The 16,183-nt window shown below is 48.5% G+C and overlaps 3 protein-coding genes across 3 annotated transcripts; 2 read left to right on the forward strand and 1 right to left on the reverse strand.

Moving 5' to 3' along the window:
- Positions 1 to 4,032: 4,032 nt before the first annotated feature.
- On the forward strand, positions 4,033 to 7,267 carry fkbp11 (FKBP prolyl isomerase 11). Its single transcript, XM_066708567.1, has 6 exons — positions 4,033 to 4,355; positions 4,741 to 4,803; positions 5,982 to 6,069; positions 6,179 to 6,212; positions 6,487 to 6,557; positions 6,950 to 7,267. The coding sequence occupies exons 1-6, from the start codon at positions 4,245 to 4,247 to the stop codon at positions 7,162 to 7,164; spliced, it is 582 nt and encodes a 193-aa protein (XP_066564664.1). The 5' UTR covers positions 4,033 to 4,244; the 3' UTR covers positions 7,165 to 7,267.
- On the reverse strand, positions 7,180 to 10,776 carry drc2 (dynein regulatory complex subunit 2). The gene is made up of 9 exons (XM_066708558.1): positions 10,687 to 10,776; positions 10,177 to 10,426; positions 9,497 to 9,664; positions 9,038 to 9,207; positions 8,726 to 8,864; positions 8,394 to 8,591; positions 8,065 to 8,283; positions 7,826 to 7,978; positions 7,180 to 7,642 (listed from the first exon to the last, which is right to left on the reverse strand). Exons 2-9 carry the CDS (start codon positions 10,315 to 10,317, stop codon positions 7,307 to 7,309), a joined length of 1,524 nt encoding a protein of 507 aa, XP_066564655.1. The 5' UTR covers positions 10,318 to 10,426; positions 10,687 to 10,776; the 3' UTR covers positions 7,180 to 7,306.
- Positions 10,777 to 11,245: 469 nt separating this feature from the next.
- On the forward strand, positions 11,246 to 13,788 carry rps26 (ribosomal protein S26). Its single transcript, XM_066708569.1, has 4 exons — positions 11,246 to 11,376; positions 12,292 to 12,469; positions 13,336 to 13,466; positions 13,690 to 13,788. Exons 1-4 carry the CDS (start codon positions 11,374 to 11,376, stop codon positions 13,723 to 13,725), a joined length of 348 nt encoding a protein of 115 aa, XP_066564666.1. The 5' UTR covers positions 11,246 to 11,373; the 3' UTR covers positions 13,726 to 13,788.
- The last annotated feature ends 2,395 nt before the right edge of the window (positions 13,789 to 16,183 follow it).

Here is a 16,183-nt window from a genome sequence, read left to right on the forward strand (position 1 = left end):
GGGAGGCAGACAGGCAAGGCATAGGGCACCCCCCCACAGCAGATGGGAGCCAGGCTGTGCCCGGGAGAGGGGAGCACCCTCCCCCCAAACTTGTCCCCCTCTTCTCTCTCTGCTGACTGAGCCCCATTGCTCATTCACTGACAGAGATGGAGAGATGGAGAGAGAGAGAGAAAGGGAGAGAGCTGGAGGAAGATAGAAGAAGAAAGGAAGGGAGAGAGGGAGGAAGGGTGGGGGGAGCTGGAGAAGTGCTCTGATCCTCCACAGTGAAGGAGAGCAGTGCAGTACTGGTGACAACAGTTTACAGGTGTCAAGGCAGAGAGAGAGAGGGAGTTGTGGGGCTGGGGGGTCTGCAAGTGTGGGCTGACCAGGGCAGACTGTCTGTGCCACAAACCAGATATGACAGTTTGACACCAAAAAATAAATAGAAAATCCTCACAGATAATAAAACACATAAGCAGGGTCTCAGAAATGTTAAGAATCTGTTGGCAAGGGCAAGAGGAGCTGTGAGTAATGCAGGAGACATCTCTCTCTATTCTGGTCATCATACCAGCATGGAGGGGGGGCCTAATGGCAGTGTGTGTGGGGGGGTTGGCGGCCAGTCCACACAATTATCGGCCTCCCACACATTTCACCAGTCTGTCAGCTGATTGCCCAAGAGTATAATTCTTATTCATCATAGTTCCCATGACTGCAGGGCAATCAGAGCGTCCTCACATCCACTCTTTTAATTAGTTATTTAGGTATTTATTTACATATTTTATTATTCTTCTTGGTCTTATTTTTCATGTAAGCATCACACAGTCCTGGTGTTCAGCTGTGAATTGTGTGTGTGTGTCTCTCATACATGGAATCTAATTAAGCAATTAACTAGTAATCAATGAGTTACAACGTGCTGTCTCTCTGTCATTCTCTGTCCCTCTGTCTCTGTGTGGGCAAGACAAACTGTGTCTGTCTCTCTGCTAATCTGTCTGTGTGTGTGACAGTGTACTTACAGATTGCTGTCTGTGTCAGTGCCCACAGTTGTGTATGTGTTTGTGTTGCAATTTGCAGTGTTGGGACTCTCTCTCTCTCTCTCTTGCTCTCTGTCTCCTGTCTCTGTCTACGGCTGGGGACTCAGCAGCTGGGATACGATGTTTAAATTAATGACACATTGTCTTAGCGCTGTTGACTACGTTGCAAGAGAGAACGATAGAAAGGAAAAAAGTCATTGAATCTGAGAAAAAAAAATAGAATAGAAAAAAAAAGCTTTTGGTTTTAATTACCCGCTGCTGGTTGCAGTGGCTGTGGGCGCGCGGTCAAACCTGACACAAGCCTGGAAAAATGTTTATTTGCTGCAGTTTGGAAGAGTGTGGCTCTGAGAGACCAGCTGCATTCCTCCGGCCCTGTCTCCTGCACTCGGAGCACACAGCTCCCATGAGCACACATTGTCACCGTGCCACACACTGTCACCACGTCCCCCGGACTGTTCCAGACAGGCTCACTGCATCACTCACTGTGTCTCTCTCTCTAATCTCCAGCACTCTGTGGCACAGAACTCATTTATGATCTTCTCAGTCGATCAGTTTCTTCTCAAATCACCCAGTACTACCCAGGCTAACCCCCTGCCCCCCGAACTGCTGACTCCCTGCTGTGCTTTGCATAGCGCCCCAAAATCAGTCCAAGCACAGACTTTCCCAGCTGAGAATGTGAGAGACCCTCTCACTCCTCCCACAGAGGTCAGGAGGGTTCTGTCCAGGTAATTTTGGAAGTCTGTTTCCTCAGCCTACACCGAGTTTTTATAGATCAGTACAGGAGCAGCACTGAGAGTGACTGGTGCATCAGCAGCAAGACCAGACATATTTACACTGTAGTATGTGTTTATATAATACAGTGTGTGTGTATTGTGTGTTTGTGGTGCAGTGTGTGTGTTGTTTAGGGGCCACTGAAAGTTGTGCTATTGAGCCGACAGCACCACCTGTAGGTCACTAATGCAATTACCTCATTATTTTTCCCTATACATCACAGGTCAGAATAAAGAACCTGAAAATGATGTAGGCATTAAGCTAACGGATTGTTATCCCTGAAGATTTGGACAAAAACACAGTGAAGTTCACAGTGAATCATGTCTCCCACTTCCTCCACCTTTTGTTCGCGAGTTCAGACATCCCCAGTAGACGTGGTCAGAAGGTAATTGGTGTTTATTTTGGCCTAGACGTGCTTGACTAAGGGTAGGAAGACCTGGTCATGAGGACGAGGCCATTGGAATCCCCCCGACTGTGGGGACTGAGCTGAGGTTCAGCTGAAGAGGCGGTGTGGCGTGGAGGTGAGGGAGCCAAAACAAGGAATGCTGGGAAAGTGCGTTTGTTGGCGGATTCTTGTACTTGGTAGGGCGGAAGTTCAGAGGCGAGGTTTACATCATCAAATATAAACAAAGTGATTCTTGTGACATAAATCGAAAGAAGAAAATATTGTTTTCATGCTTCTAATCTGGCTGCTTTGAAAAACTTGCTGTGTTTCAATTACTTTTTATTTATATATATATATATATTAATTAACAACACGTGACAGCATGACGTGACAGCTTTGTGTGCGAGGTCCCCATCGCATCTGTAGGGCTCTGTGGCCCTGTGTTGGGGCTCCTACTCAGCTCACACACACACAAACATTGAAAAAGTAAGAAGGGAGAGAAGATCTGATAGAGGGACAGTGTCTCATGTTGCCAAAGAGCGCGACTAAAGACTCGTCTGTTTTCCTAAAGAACAAGGCACAGAAAAACCACATCAACAACCTCCCCCCTGCTCCCCCTGTTCTCCGGTTTAGTGGGCCGACCCCAGCGTACATCTGCATGCGTTCTGTTGGCGTGGGACAGACCACCGACACAGCAAAGGGGGGGTAGGGGGGTTATGCCTTCAAAGAACTTCAAACGGATTTATGTTTTTGTTTTTTGAGGGGGGTGGAGTTTAAAAAAACAACAAAAAGTCATTATTGATTTTTTAAGGGTTTGTTTGTTTAGTTTCGTTGCTTATTTATTCTCGTTTCGTGGAAATCGTCCTGCGGTGCGTTTTTGTATGTCGCTCCAGCATGCGATCGCCACATCAGTCAGCCCTGCGTGTGTGGCGGGGGGGTGTATTCTGCTGGGAACAGCGGGGTCGGTGGGGGGGTTATTCTAAGCAGCAACTCTCCTCTGACACTGATACATTGAAACAGTGTCTGGCAGACTGATACACTAACACACGAGGTGACTGGCACGCTGATAGACACTGTCTGTATTCGCATATAACCATACCACACGTACTACATACCAACAGTTCAGTAGTATGCAGTATGCATATGGGACGTAGTATATTAATTTGTAATACGGTAAAAGTACCCGGCTTGTTACATTCGCCAAAATATGCAGTTTACAACCAGAGCTCACTACAATAAATACTGCATCCCATCAAGCGTACGTGAGGTCACATGACATATATAGTACACTGAATCATTCATACTGCGTACTGTACTACTTACTAGTCGGAAAATCAGTATATAGCAGTATGTACTTAAGCAGTATGTAGTATGGTAATATGCGGTTTCCAACACAGCCACTGTCTCTGACTCTCTTATTATACGGTACCCCACAGAGCTGGTGACAGGAGCTGTGCTTATAACTGAGGCTTTGCCGCCCTCTGCTGGATGCCCTGTGAGGTTACAGGTTAACACACAAACCCCCATTTCCCTGTGACAGAGGGCAGAATCAGACACCCGAACTTTTTAACGAAAGGAATGCTTACATACAGAAATACAGTTGCTTAAAGGTATGCAGATTGTATTACCTGTGTACAAAACGAGCCTATTTCTCAAACTTTGTAGTTACACCCAATACAAACCTTTTAAACGTTTACCCGGCGTTTTCCCACTGGAAGGTCCCACACAAGCGACATGGTGCGCTTCCCGTTGCCCTCTATCGGCCAGACGGTGAACTGCAGCCCGGCTCCCAGCGTGGCCGGACCGGGAGGGGCTTGTGAGATGCTGGCGGAATGTGGAGGCGGGGAATCCAGTCCAGTCCAGGTGTTGGGGACAGATTCTTTCCCTTTTTTTCTTTTCCTTCTCACTGGCCCGTTATCACAGTAACCCGGGAATAACACATCAGCTCAAACACTCGTGCGTGCAGTCTCTGACTGTGCAGAGTTTTTTTTTAGACTTTTTTTTTAAATATAAAACTATACATTCATATACATATAAAACTATAGATTATTAGTTGGAAACCTGTCGTTTTTGAAACCATGGAGTTCCGGGCTGGATTGATCTTAGTCCTTTTTGCAACTTTTTACACTGTTACCCCGGACAATACAGTGGGGGACGAAGTACTGGAGGAGTTAGTAGTGGAGACAGTGGTAAGTGTGCCTGTGTCCGTCTCTCTGTCCTCTGTCCACTGGTCAGCCTGTCCGTATTCTGCACCGCTGTACAGGACAGACATGCTGCGACCTAGAAACACGGAGAACAACGAGAGAGGTCCCAATTAAACAATTACATTCATTATAATAATACCATTTCAGTTGTGGGCATGCATACTGCTTTTGTTGGGTCAGGGTGGTACATTTGACAGCCTGCACGTTTTGTGCGTGAGTGTGTGCGTGTGTGAGTATTTGTCCTTGACAGAGTCTGTGTCGCTGGTATATAGTTCCCTCGGTAGGAAACATCTGTATCTCTACGTTTATGGAAATGTACGGATATGCAACTTCTGTGTCTGATGTGTGTGCATTCTTCCTCTCTGTGAAGGTAAAACCGGAGCAATGCACAGAGACGGCGGAGACTGGGGACACGCTGCATATACACTACACCGTAAGACTGGGGCGACACTAATGCAATACAATGAGAGAGAAAATCACTTTTACTTTTGTTGTAAGCGTGTTTTCGCTGTCTGTGCTGTGGTGTGCTATGCCGAGCGCCGCGCCCTAAGACCAGACCAGGCAGTGAGGAGAGATGAGGCTGATATGTGCAGCAGCCGGAGGGGAGGTGTATTAATACACCTCATTTAAACAGCCGCACTGCTGTCTATAAGTTAACAGAAGCTATAAGAGACTGCATGTAGGATGTTAGTAACACGTGTGTGTGTGTTTATGTACGTGGACGGTGGTGATCTTTTTTTTTTTTTGAGGGACAGAGAGACAGAGGCGATCGCCCAAGGCAGTGTTTTAACTCGGACAGTTTCTCCCAGAGTTGTTCTCATGGTGAGTGTCCATGTGCGGGACAGGGCTGCAGTTTGCACAGGGAGCAACACGTCAGCACTCCGCGCTACGAGCAGCTCCTACACCCCCCTTCTCCTGCTCCTCCCTGCCCCCGCCGGCGGGACAGAGAACCTGCCCCTGAACCTCTGAGCCCGACCTGTGATCGTGAATGACTGTGAATCATTGCAGTGCTAATCAATCGCGCTGTTGTTGATTTAATTTTAATGACCGTCATTTGCGGACAGCAGTAAACCGACCGCGTGGATAGAGGCAGAGGCTGATTTGTCAAGTAGAATAGAGCAGGATCGAGGGTGACTCCCAGATTCCTGGCGCAAGAAGAGGGGGAGAGTGTGGTCGATCGCGAGGGAATTGAGATGGAGAGACCAGCAGAAGGTGAAGGTGAGGAGGAGGAGGAGGAGGAGGGAAAGAAGAGGGGATCAGATTGAGAGAGGTTGAGCTTGAGGTGGTGCCAGTGCATCCAGGAGGAAACAGCAGAGAGACAGGAAGAGATGCGAGATGGGATGAGGGGGGAAGAAGAGGGAAGAGACAGGAAGATCTAGCCATCATCTGCATAGAAGTGGTAGGAGACCCCAAGGGGACAGCCTGGGGGCACACCTGTCATCTGAAGTCAAAAGTGTCCTTTCAATTCAATTCAACAAATGTAATTAGTCCTCTCTCTCTTTCTGTAACCCTGTGTTGTCAGTCTGTACACACCCTGGGTGTGTCTGTGTAACTCTGTTGTCTCTCCCTGACTGTGCGTGTGTGTGTAATGTGTGTGTGTGTCTTCCTTAGGGGAAACTGATGGATGGTCAGGTGATTGACACCTCACACTCCCGGGATCCACTGGTGGTGGAGCTGGGCAAGAAGACAGTCATCCCAGGTCAGAGCCCAGGGCCTCTCTGTATTATTATTAATATTGTCTTGGCTGCAATAACAGCTTTATTCTCCATGTTGTTCACTGATGTTTCCCGTTGTGTGTCCCCCCTCAGGGCTGGAGCAGAGCTTGCTGGGAGTCTGTGCAGGGTGAGTGTGTCAGATTGAGTATAAGGGCCAGGGCTCACAGACAGGTTGAAGATTAAGAAGGGAAGGAAGGGGAGGTTATGGCACTGCCTCCACACCTTGAAACCCATCTGTCAATTGACGGTTTGAGAGACAGGGCAGCAGGTGTGCAGTGAAGTGTGAAGACAGGCAAAGCACTGTAGAGGTTTCTACAAAATATAAAAGCAACACCCATAAATTATCAAAGTTTTTTTATTATTATTGTGTGTGTGTGTGTGTGTGTGTGTCTGTGCTGCAGGCAGAAGATTAAGACCACCATTCCTTCTCATCTGGCCTACGGAAAACGAGGCTTCCCCCCAACCATCCCAGGTAAGCCACACAGCGCTGTGCACCCCGTGTGTGTGTCTTTGTGCATCCAGGTCCACCCTGTGTGTCTCTGTGCCCCTGTATCTATCAGTCAGCATTTCAGTCTGTGCATCAGTCTGTCAGCTGGTCCCCCTGTGGAAATCCCTTCCCCCCAGCTGGCAGTCAGTCAGTAAATGTGCTGGAGTAGCAGCTGGGTCACAATCTATTATTTAAAGGAGGTGTTGTCAACAAAAGCCTCTGTCTGAGATAGAGATCGGAGTGATCTGAGTGGCATGTAGCGCCCTGGTAGGAATAATACAGTGCCCAGTAACTCCCAGTACAACCAGGTTATACCCAGTTACACCACAATCTCACCCAGTCCTGCCCAGTAACAGTCCTTGCCTCCCATTGCCCAGGGGATGCAGCGCTGCAGTTCGAGGTGGAGGTGGTGGCATTGGTGAGGCAGACGCCCTGGCAGCGGCTGGTGAGCGATGTGCTGCCCTTGCTGAGCTTGGCGCTGGTGCCCACCCTGCTGGGCCTGATCGGGCTCTACCTTTACAGCAAGGCCAAGGCCCAGGCGCCGGGCAGGAGGAAGAACAAGGACAAGAAGGGCAAGGCCAAGAAGAAATGACAGCAGCAGCAGCAGCAAAGATAATTATAATTGTAATAATGATGATGATAATAATAAACACTAGGGATAGTGTTTTTTTAATTTATAAAAATATGTAAAAGAGACAAGAGTTTGTGTGTGTCTGTGTCTGTGTGGGAGTGCTCTATAGGGTGTGCTGTACAATGTGCGCGGCCTCGATGACGGTGTGGGTGGGGCGGGCAAGGCGGGGGTCCGAGACGGGCGGGGCGGCAGCTCCAGCTTTGGCACCGGTTGGCTGGGCAGTGGCGACGGTGTGGCTGGTGACGATGAGGAGGGGGTTACGTTGGCGCAGGACAGCGTCGCTCACGGAGATGCCGTCCAGGTACTGCTTCAGCAGCGCCCGCAGCTGCGCCCCCTCCCTCGCCAGCGCCGCCCGCTCCTGCTCCAGAACTAGGCGGTCCAGCAGAACTTTGTTATAACGCTGCCAGAACCGGGACAGGACTGAGTAATCCTGCATCAGCTGGGGGTTGGAAGAGGAGGGAGGAGAGATTGATAATGAGAGATGGAGAGTGAGGGAGGAGGACAGAGTATTGGAAAAAGAGAGAAGAGGAGATTGAATGATTGTGAGCTGCTTTAATAGAGAATGCATGACTGACTGACCATGCGTGTAGCAGCTGAGTGAGCGGTACTGTGCCAGAGTTACCTGGGCTAGCTGGTCAGAGGGGGGCTCCAGGGCGGCCTGCTCTGCCTGGCTCTGCTCCTCGGCGCTCAGGGAGGACGGGTAGAAGGGCAATACCTTCTCCTGCTCAGTCTCCAGCCGCCGGCACATCTCGGATAGCTTCAACACTCTCTCCCCCTGGCATAGAGACAAATATTGTGTCTCTAAGGATCTGGAATGTGCACAGTGCTGCACCCAGTGAGTGTATGTAGACGGTGCCGTACCCTGTGTATGACTTGCTGCAGGCTCTTCACTGCGGCGGCGCTGTGCATGGTGAGGGCGGAGAGGCGGCTCCTCTCCCGGGTGCGGGCACGGCTCAGCTCTGCCTTGGCCTGCCGCACCTGTGCCTGCACCACTTCCCTCGCCGCCCGCAGCTCCCGCCCCTCCGCCTCGGTCTCTCGCTGGCTGGACAGCATCCGTGTGCGCAGGGCCGAGATGGTGTCCTGGGAGAGAGAGAGAGAAACAGTGAGACACAGAGAGACACACAGACACAGAGAGGTCAACAGCCTCCCACTCCCCCACACCACTCCTCCCAGTCTGGCCCAGCCTTGACCTGCATCCTCTGAAGCTTCTTCATCTGCGTGTCGATCTCGTAGGAGCTGCGCTGGTCACGGTCACGCAGCGTCTCAAAGGCCAGCCGCCGGTCCTCAGTGGCCTCGTTGTACGTGTGCAGCGCCTGCTGGAACTGCCCCCACAGGTGCTCCACAGCGCCCTCCAGCTGGAGCCTCAGACCGTGCTTCTCTTCAATGTTCTAAGGGGGGGAGGGGTTGGGGGGAGAGAGGGGTAGCGTCTATTAATTTCCAGGCCAGTTTATAATGCAGGACAGCAGCGTACAGTGTCTTACAGCACACAATTGTACAATATATATCCAGCCCAGCACAGCACCTTGTTCTTGATCTCATCGCGGGTGCTCTGGTATTCCTGGTGCGCCTCGCTGTCCTGCTCGCTGTGGTTCACCTCCATGGAGAACAGCACATCCTCCAGGTATGAGCTCCACTTCTCCTGCTGGGCTAGGATCTGCTCCCTACACACAGATACACATACACACAGAGGCACAAGCATGCAGATACGCACACAGGAACACATGCACACACAAACACACAAATATAGTTTTATCTGTATCTGTCTTCGCAGCAAAGTACAGTGTTTTTCAGTGCTGTGTCTGTATTGTCTCACAATGTAGTGTGTTTGTCGCACCTCTCAGTGTTGAACTCAGCACTCAGGACCTCCAGCTCGGTGCACCAGTGCTGCTCCAGCGCCCGCAGCCGCCCCCTCTGCAGCTCCAGCAGCCGGTCCACACACTGCAGGTGAGAGCGCAGGGCCTGCTGGGACTGCTGCTCTGCCTCGCTCAGGTCACAGGCCAAGGACTGCACACATACAGACAGAGACACACACACAGACAGACAGATACAACCAGAGACAGACACGCACACACACACAGACATGTTGTTTAGTTCTTGTATAAGCACCTGAGCAAAATAATGTACAAGAGGAGGCCCTTTCGGGTGTGAGGAGTGGTCAGTGGGGTGGGGGAGTGGGAGTGGCAGGGAGCAATGAGCACCTCAAGGATGGGAGCCTGTTGCAGGGGTGTCTGGGGGTATTAAGTGAGATATGGCGGGGGTGGGGGATTACAGGGAAAGGGGTGGGCAGACCCACCTTGATGACGCTGTCCTTGCGGTCCAGCACCCTCTCGAAGGTCTGGCTGAGAACGTCCACGTCCCTGCGCAGCTCCTCTGTCCGCGCCGCCCGAAGCACCGCCCGCCACTGACACACCAACTTTGCCCCATTCACCGCTGCGCTGCGCTCCTCCTTCTGCAGCTTGTCCTGGGAGACAGAAAGGGAAGAGAGAGGGAACAGGAGAGAAGCAGGGAGGGAAGGGTAGAGAGCAGGAGACAGGGAGTGTGGAGAGAGAGAGCAGGAGAGGAGGAGAGAGTAGGAGAGAAGGAGGGAAGAGAGCAGGAGAGAAGGAGGGGGATATAGCAGGAATGGGGGATGGAGGACAGAGAGAGGGAGGGGAGATAGAACATAAGAAAGGGAGGGAGAAGGGGACAGGACAGTGAAACGAAGTACACACACTGTCAGTGTTACTGTGTCAGTGTTAGTGTGTACAGTATCAGTGTACAACATCAGTGTGTACAGTAACAGAATCAGTGTGTACAGTGTGTAGTGTCAGTGCAGTGTCACTGCGTACAGTCATTTTGTACAGTAACATCAGTGTGTACAGTGTGTAGTTGTCAGTGCAGTGTCACTGCATACATTGTCATTTTATACAGTAACAGTATCAGTGTGTACAGTGTCAGTGCAGTGTCAGTGTGTCTACACACTGCTCCCTTCACCTTGAGGAACTGTGTCAGCATGTCCTCCCTCCTCTTGCTTTGCTCCTCCTCGGCCAGCGCCTTCTGCTGCATGAACAGCAGCCGCTCCTCCTCGCTCATCGGCCCCCGCTTCGCCCCCTTCTTACCTGCCTTCTTCGGCATGCCTGTCACTGACCCCCCTCCCCACAGACTGCCTATTGCTCTCTCTTTCTCTTACAATCTCCCCCGTCCCTCTCTTTTGTCAGACTCTTTCTGTCCCAGTCTCTCCGGGCTGAAAATAGACACAAAACGAAAAGAGCATTTGGTTTGAGTCAAAGACAACCGACAACAAAAAATCAAACATCTACAAAAACGTGCGAATAGCATGAGCTTAGCTCTAGCTATATGCATTAAAGCAGTTGGTTAGCTACTCTTGATTGTGAAGTCAGTTTTCAACATTTAAACAGTCAAGCACTTTCAAGACAATAATAGCTTCAAACTGGCAAAAAACAAGGTGTATATTATATACATAGTAGGCTGAACGTGTCTTACCGATAATGCAATGAACGCGGAAGCAAAGCTGTCGCGCTTAGTTTACATCTGGTCTCCTAGCTACGGCCGGTGGGGGATTTCTTTTCGTGTTTGTGTGGCGCCACCTAGTGAGGGCTTTTCACATATCACTGAAGTTAGGACAATTACAATATTGATACAAGTAGAAGTATTGATTTTAAAAGTTTAATTTAAAGTTACTAGTGTGGGTAAATAAACAAATCACTTAAATGTTGCACATATGTGACATATTTATCTCTTGCGTTTTAACAATAGCATTCTGTTACTTTTTGTTTTTAAATGTATCGAAGGGTCTTTGGCTTAAACTATTCCTTAACACCATACCAAAGACCGTCAATATCAGGTGATGATTGCTTCTTTCTATGGTGCTCTAGTTTAAAGAGGTGCACTGTGGGATAGCGACACCTCACTCCATATCTGGATACCGCTCTGTGGATCCTTCCGAGAGAAAACAGTTCCTTCCTTCACAAGATTTACAACACACAATACATTATAACGACATTTACGTGTGTATTATTTTGAAATTACTAGTTTTGTACACATGTGAATAAAATAAATAATTCTGAAGCGACTGCTGTTCGGATAAATTAAGAATTAGTTCCGGCGGAGGAAGAGTATAAATAAGGAAGTGCTGCGGTTTCCGGCCCTCTTTTCAGCCTCCTTTCCAAGATGGTGAGTGTCACAAGCGGTGCGCATGGGCCCGATATATTGTAAATAAAATGATTAAAAGACCCCCCCAATGCGTAAACGCCTGTCCTCCGATAACGAAACAGTGTGTAAGTTAGGTTTGGCCGGGTTGCGGGCAGGGAGAAGCAGACGTTGAGTGAAATCGTTTTAACTGTGTAGAAGCGATAGGGCGGCGCGTGGAGAGGGCTGCAGGGCCTCGTGCGGCGCGGGATCCGCAAATAAATGGCTAAACAATCAGAATAAAGCGCTCCGACTCGATGATGCAGAATATACTGCCGTTTATGAAACATAGGTGGGTAATGGCCCTATTGCACCGGGGAACGTGTAGGTAGGAATAACCCTGACTCGTCTAAATGACAGCACGAGTTCTTTGCGTGTAGAAATGGTGGAAGCGCTGTTTTCACACACGCTGGTCAGCATTCATCTCTTGGACTATCCGACGTTATTGTAAATTGGGGAGTCCAAGATTGGTCCTAATCCGGGTCTGTGAAACCAGCACAAAGTGCTGTTTATCCGGGCACGGGAAGGATACAGGCGGCTGATCAGTTTTTATAGATCTATATCAAATCCATACATCCGTTACTGTACGTTACAGATTTACATCGCCCGCAACTATTAGTACATAATTCTAGCCGAGTGTTGTGTCCTTTTATGTAAATATCTGGAGAGTTTCAGGTAAACTCAAACGAACTTGCTTTAAAGTGGGAATGGTATGATTCAATGCCCTTTGTATACTTATTTAATCTCAAAACCCACACAAGTTACGAATTTTACATTAAATCGATATATTTTAATGAACGGCAGAGTTTGATTTACACAGCCCAGTGATGAAAGGGGTTTAGCCTGATGCCTCCAGGAGTAAATTGTATTTGTAATGTTCTCAATACTTTCATTCTGCAGACGAAGAAGAGAAGGAATAACGGCCGTGCCAAGAAGGGTCGTGGCCATGTCCAGCCTATCCGCTGCACCAACTGTGCCCGCTGTGTGCCCAAGGACAAGGCCATTAAGAAGTTCGTCATCAGGAACATTGTGGAGGCAGCGGCCGTCAGGGACATCTCCGAGGCCAGCGTCTTTGACTGTGAGTGTTTGTCCCCACGTCTGTGCGTCTCGGCCTCTGTCCCTCCTAAAGTTGAAGGTTAACTATACATTCCTCCAGCCCATTTCGCCCCCACGTGTAGTGCTAAGCCTTGATGGAAATGTAGACTGGTGTGTGTGTATTCTCAGCTTTTATCAATCCACTGCAGGGTGATGGTCTCCCCAGGATGTCAATTTTCAAATTGATATACAGTATCTGTTTTCCAGGTCACACCAGCAAATTATTTCATCTTCCCCATGAAGTTCCCCCCCAAAAAATCCTCAGTTCGTGTGCTCAGCACTGTGTGCCACAGGGATTGTGGGTAGCAGAAAAGACTCTGCTTGCGGAATGGTGATCCTTTAATGGGTTTGCAGGCTGCTGTGTGTAACTGAGCACCAGGTGGAGGAGAGCAGAAGCTTGTTCCCTTGTTTTCAGGCCCTTTGTGAAGACAGGAGTGTGGAGCATCTCAAATGTGATTCCTTGGTTTTTGTTTGGCCTGGTTGAGAACATGCAGGATTTCCAGTTTAATTTGCCCTGGCCTTCCCTCCTACCAGACTGCACTCGGAGTCTGCAGGATTCCTTGATTTCCTGATTATATTCTTCTGCCGAAAGAGTGAGATCAAGGCCCTGTTTTTTTTTTTTTTTTGAGTGAGGACTCCAGTCCCCCATCTGCTGTGACTTGTGTGGTTTAAAAACTTGTACTCGACATTTTGCTGGATTGGAGTGATTGTGGGGAGGCAGTTGTTATTGCAGTGTCTTCTCTGTCTTTCTCCCATGGAAATGAAAATGCTAGGTGTTAGAGATGCAGCGAGGGCGAGTGCCTGACCACAAGATCTTGGGGGGTAACACTATCTTCTCTCTTCCTCTAGCTTACGTTCTGCCCAAGCTGTACGTGAAGCTGCATTACTGCGTCAGCTGTGCCATCCACAGCAAGGTGGTGAGGAACCGCTCCCGCGAGGCCAGGAAAGACCGCACCCCACCTCCCCGCTTCAGACCCAGTGTGAGTATCTACTGACGGACGGATGGACAGACACGCATTCTCACACTTGCACACAGAGATGCAGGGCGCATGTGAACATAAACGTGGGCTACACGCCAACTACACAGAGCGCATGCAGGGCAGCAGTTAGAGGTTGTAGTGGTTGTACACAGTGTGGATGAGTGGAGGTTGCCTTTTGGGTTATTGGGGATTTCAATTATTTACTTTATTTTTTCTTATACAGGGCGGCGCACCCAGAGCCCCACCGAAGCCCATGTAATGCGGGATGAACCTGTACATTTCTACATCAAAATTCAACAATAAAATGTCCATTTGAACAGACTGCATTGGGAGTTACTGTCTTATTATAATTTTTGTGTGTATATTGATGTGTGGGTTGCCTGGTGAGCTGTGAACTGTGTTTCCTCCTCTCCTGCTGATATCTGGGCTCTGTCTAAAACCCCCGTTTCCCTGCCTGAGCTGATTCAACCTGATCAGGAAACACTGGGGGGGGGTTCCAGCTCATGGGTGGGGGATGCAGGGACTTTCTGTGAGAGAGTCATGGAAAACTCCAGGATTTAGAACCTGCTCTGGGCTGTTTACTAGTTTCTAATGCCATTGTTGAATAAACCAAGATTAGATGTGAATTTATAAGAAATGGGTAGAGGTGTTTTACAGATGCTTATCTAAAACCCTTGTTTGGTGCCATTTCTGTTTTTACACCAGCTTTTCAACTCCTATTTTCACTTGTTTAGTTGTTCAGTCAGTGGAATTGGTATCCACTCTGGTGTGACCTTCAGCCCAGTCTTTGGTGGGTGTCTCGCTCTCGCCGCCCACTGACTGTGATCTCTGCTCCTGGGAACAGGTGGGGGGGAGCTCCAAGTTGCACTCCTGTGGTGTTGAATTCCTGCCAGTTTCAATGGGGGTGTGGAAGTGACTCAAACAAAATCTTGTTATCCGTAGGCTGTTGATGCATTGAGCAATGAAGAAAAGAATATGTAGATTTACTGTATTTAGGGCTCTAGTGGAAAACCAGAAATGGCTTGCGGTCTGTAATGGTTGCTCCTGAACTGGAAGCTGCAGTCTCAGTCATAAAGAGCAGCCTTCCCCAGCCACCCAGTGTGGACCCAGGGCTGCGGTGGGGAGCTTCCACTGTGTGGTGCAACTGAACTTGTGCTTTGCTTATTTTTTTATTTTTTTCCACTCCCCCACTTGTCGTTCTCCCCTCGTCTCTGCCCGTTTCTCTCTTTTTAATTGTAGTGATTCAGTCCTTTAGACTGACTACACAGTTCATCTGGTTTTCTGTGTTTTTGTTTTGTAAATCAAGGTTTTCAGCAGGCTGTGCAGAGCGTATTAAGTGGGAGTTGGAACGGTGTATGCCTGTGTAGGGTAAACTGGGTAAAATCCACACTGGTATTATTCCACAGTTAGGGACAAGTCAATTCTGCCTACATGATCTTGAGTGATGTGTGGATTCACAGAAAGTGGACACAGCTGGCTGATGGCAGGGTGTCTCTGGGATCAATAGCATATCAAAGCTATTGATAAAGATGAGTAAGGAGACACTGTAGCATGCTGTTGGGAGGGGTGAGTTAGTCACATCAGAGAGGAACTGGTGAGCCGTTAACTGGAATGTGGGAGAGCAGGGTGAGGGCTCCATTGTCACTTGGTATGCTAATAGGCAGCTGCCATTGGCTACTCTGGTGGATTGGGTGGTTACTCTGGAAGGTGGAGTTGGACGGGTTCATAAAGTGGTAAAGCTCATAAAACTCATAAAGCTGACTTGTCCATAAAGTCTTTATCAGTTTTGCCTTTGCTGTACCCAATGTACTTGTATGCTGTGTTCTGTATTTTCTTGATAAATATAATGGATTGTTTTTACCATAATAGCAGTTCTTCCTTACAAGTTTGATTCTTACACTTGCGACATGCTTTTACTCGCTGGCAGGCGGGGTCCATCTTGCAGGCTTCCCTGTGGGCTGGTACAGTTAATAGTTTGAAGACGGCCAGAACCAGAAGACAGGGCAGACTTTTCCACTCAGAGTGGCATTGGTCCAGTGGCCGCCTCTTGTGAGTGAGTTTTCTAATGTACTTTATATTCATACAAACTTAGCTCCCAGTACTGCCACACTGTTCCACAGGGGGCATCTGATGGCTACAATTGTCAATAGAGTCTGGGTCGGCATACATCTCTGAAGACAGCCGTGGTGAATGTCCTGTTTTTCCAAGGTGGAGCTTTGGACTCTTCCTGTCTCCTTGTAGGGTTCTAACTGTTCTGAAATGGGGAAAATAGTTTGAAAATATATGTGGTAATGTTTGCGTTCACCCCTCCCTTATTCTCCAAGACAGAAACGTGCCCAGAGCCCGGATTTAAAGTTCCTTGTATTTATTTATAATGGACTTTCCGCCAATACAGTACAAAACTTACAGTAGTTATCTCCATTACACAAATATATCTAATTACAGTATAATACATATACAAAGGCTCTGCAGTAGTTTCTTTAAACTTTGTAGTTTTTTTTTCTTTTTTCTTTTATTATTTAAAGCGATCCATACCATTCACAGGAAGAAATTAACAAAAAGATGGGGAAAAAGGTTGATAATATTAATATTACTAATAATAATATTAAGGGAACACAAAGACACTTAGCAATCCGTAAAGAGAAATATTACGAATCGTGGTGGGAGGAGAAGCAAACAAAGTTTAAAAAAAAAAAAAAAAAAAGTATCCAAAAGGG

The sequence above is a fragment of the Amia ocellicauda genome, chromosome 7 (genome assembly GCF_036373705.1).
Source record: "Amia ocellicauda isolate fAmiCal2 chromosome 7, fAmiCal2.hap1, whole genome shotgun sequence".
Lineage (NCBI taxonomy): Eukaryota > Metazoa > Chordata > Actinopteri > Amiiformes > Amiidae > Amia > Amia ocellicauda.

Excerpts from the sequence above, each read along its gene's own strand:
- fkbp11 (XM_066708567.1), top strand. The coding sequence starts at position 4,245 with ATGGAGTTCCGGGCTGGATTGATCTTAGTCCTTTTTGCAACTTTTTAC. Across the intron at positions 4,804-5,981 it reads CGCTGCATATACACTACACC|GGGAAACTGATGGATGGTCA; the intron begins GTAAGACTGGGG and ends TGTCTTCCTTAG. Across the intron at positions 6,558-6,949 it reads CTTCCCCCCAACCATCCCAG|GGGATGCAGCGCTGCAGTTC; the intron begins GTAAGCCACACA and ends CCCATTGCCCAG.
- drc2 (XM_066708558.1), bottom strand. The coding sequence starts at position 10,317 with ATGCCGAAGAAGGCAGGTAAGAAGGGGGCGAAGCGGGGGCCGATGAGC. Across the intron at positions 8,592-8,725 it reads GCGATGAGATCAAGAACAAG|AACATTGAAGAGAAGCACGG; the intron begins GTGCTGTGCTGG and ends TCCCCCCCTTAG. Across the intron at positions 7,643-7,825 it reads CCTCTGACCAGCTAGCCCAG|CTGATGCAGGATTACTCAGT; the intron begins GTAACTCTGGCA and ends TCCAACCCCCAG.
- rps26 (XM_066708569.1), top strand. Across the intron at positions 12,470-13,335 it reads CGAGGCCAGCGTCTTTGACT|CTTACGTTCTGCCCAAGCTG; the intron begins GTGAGTGTTTGT and ends CTCTTCCTCTAG. Across the intron at positions 13,467-13,689 it reads CTCCCCGCTTCAGACCCAGT|GGCGGCGCACCCAGAGCCCC; the intron begins GTGAGTATCTAC and ends TTTCTTATACAG.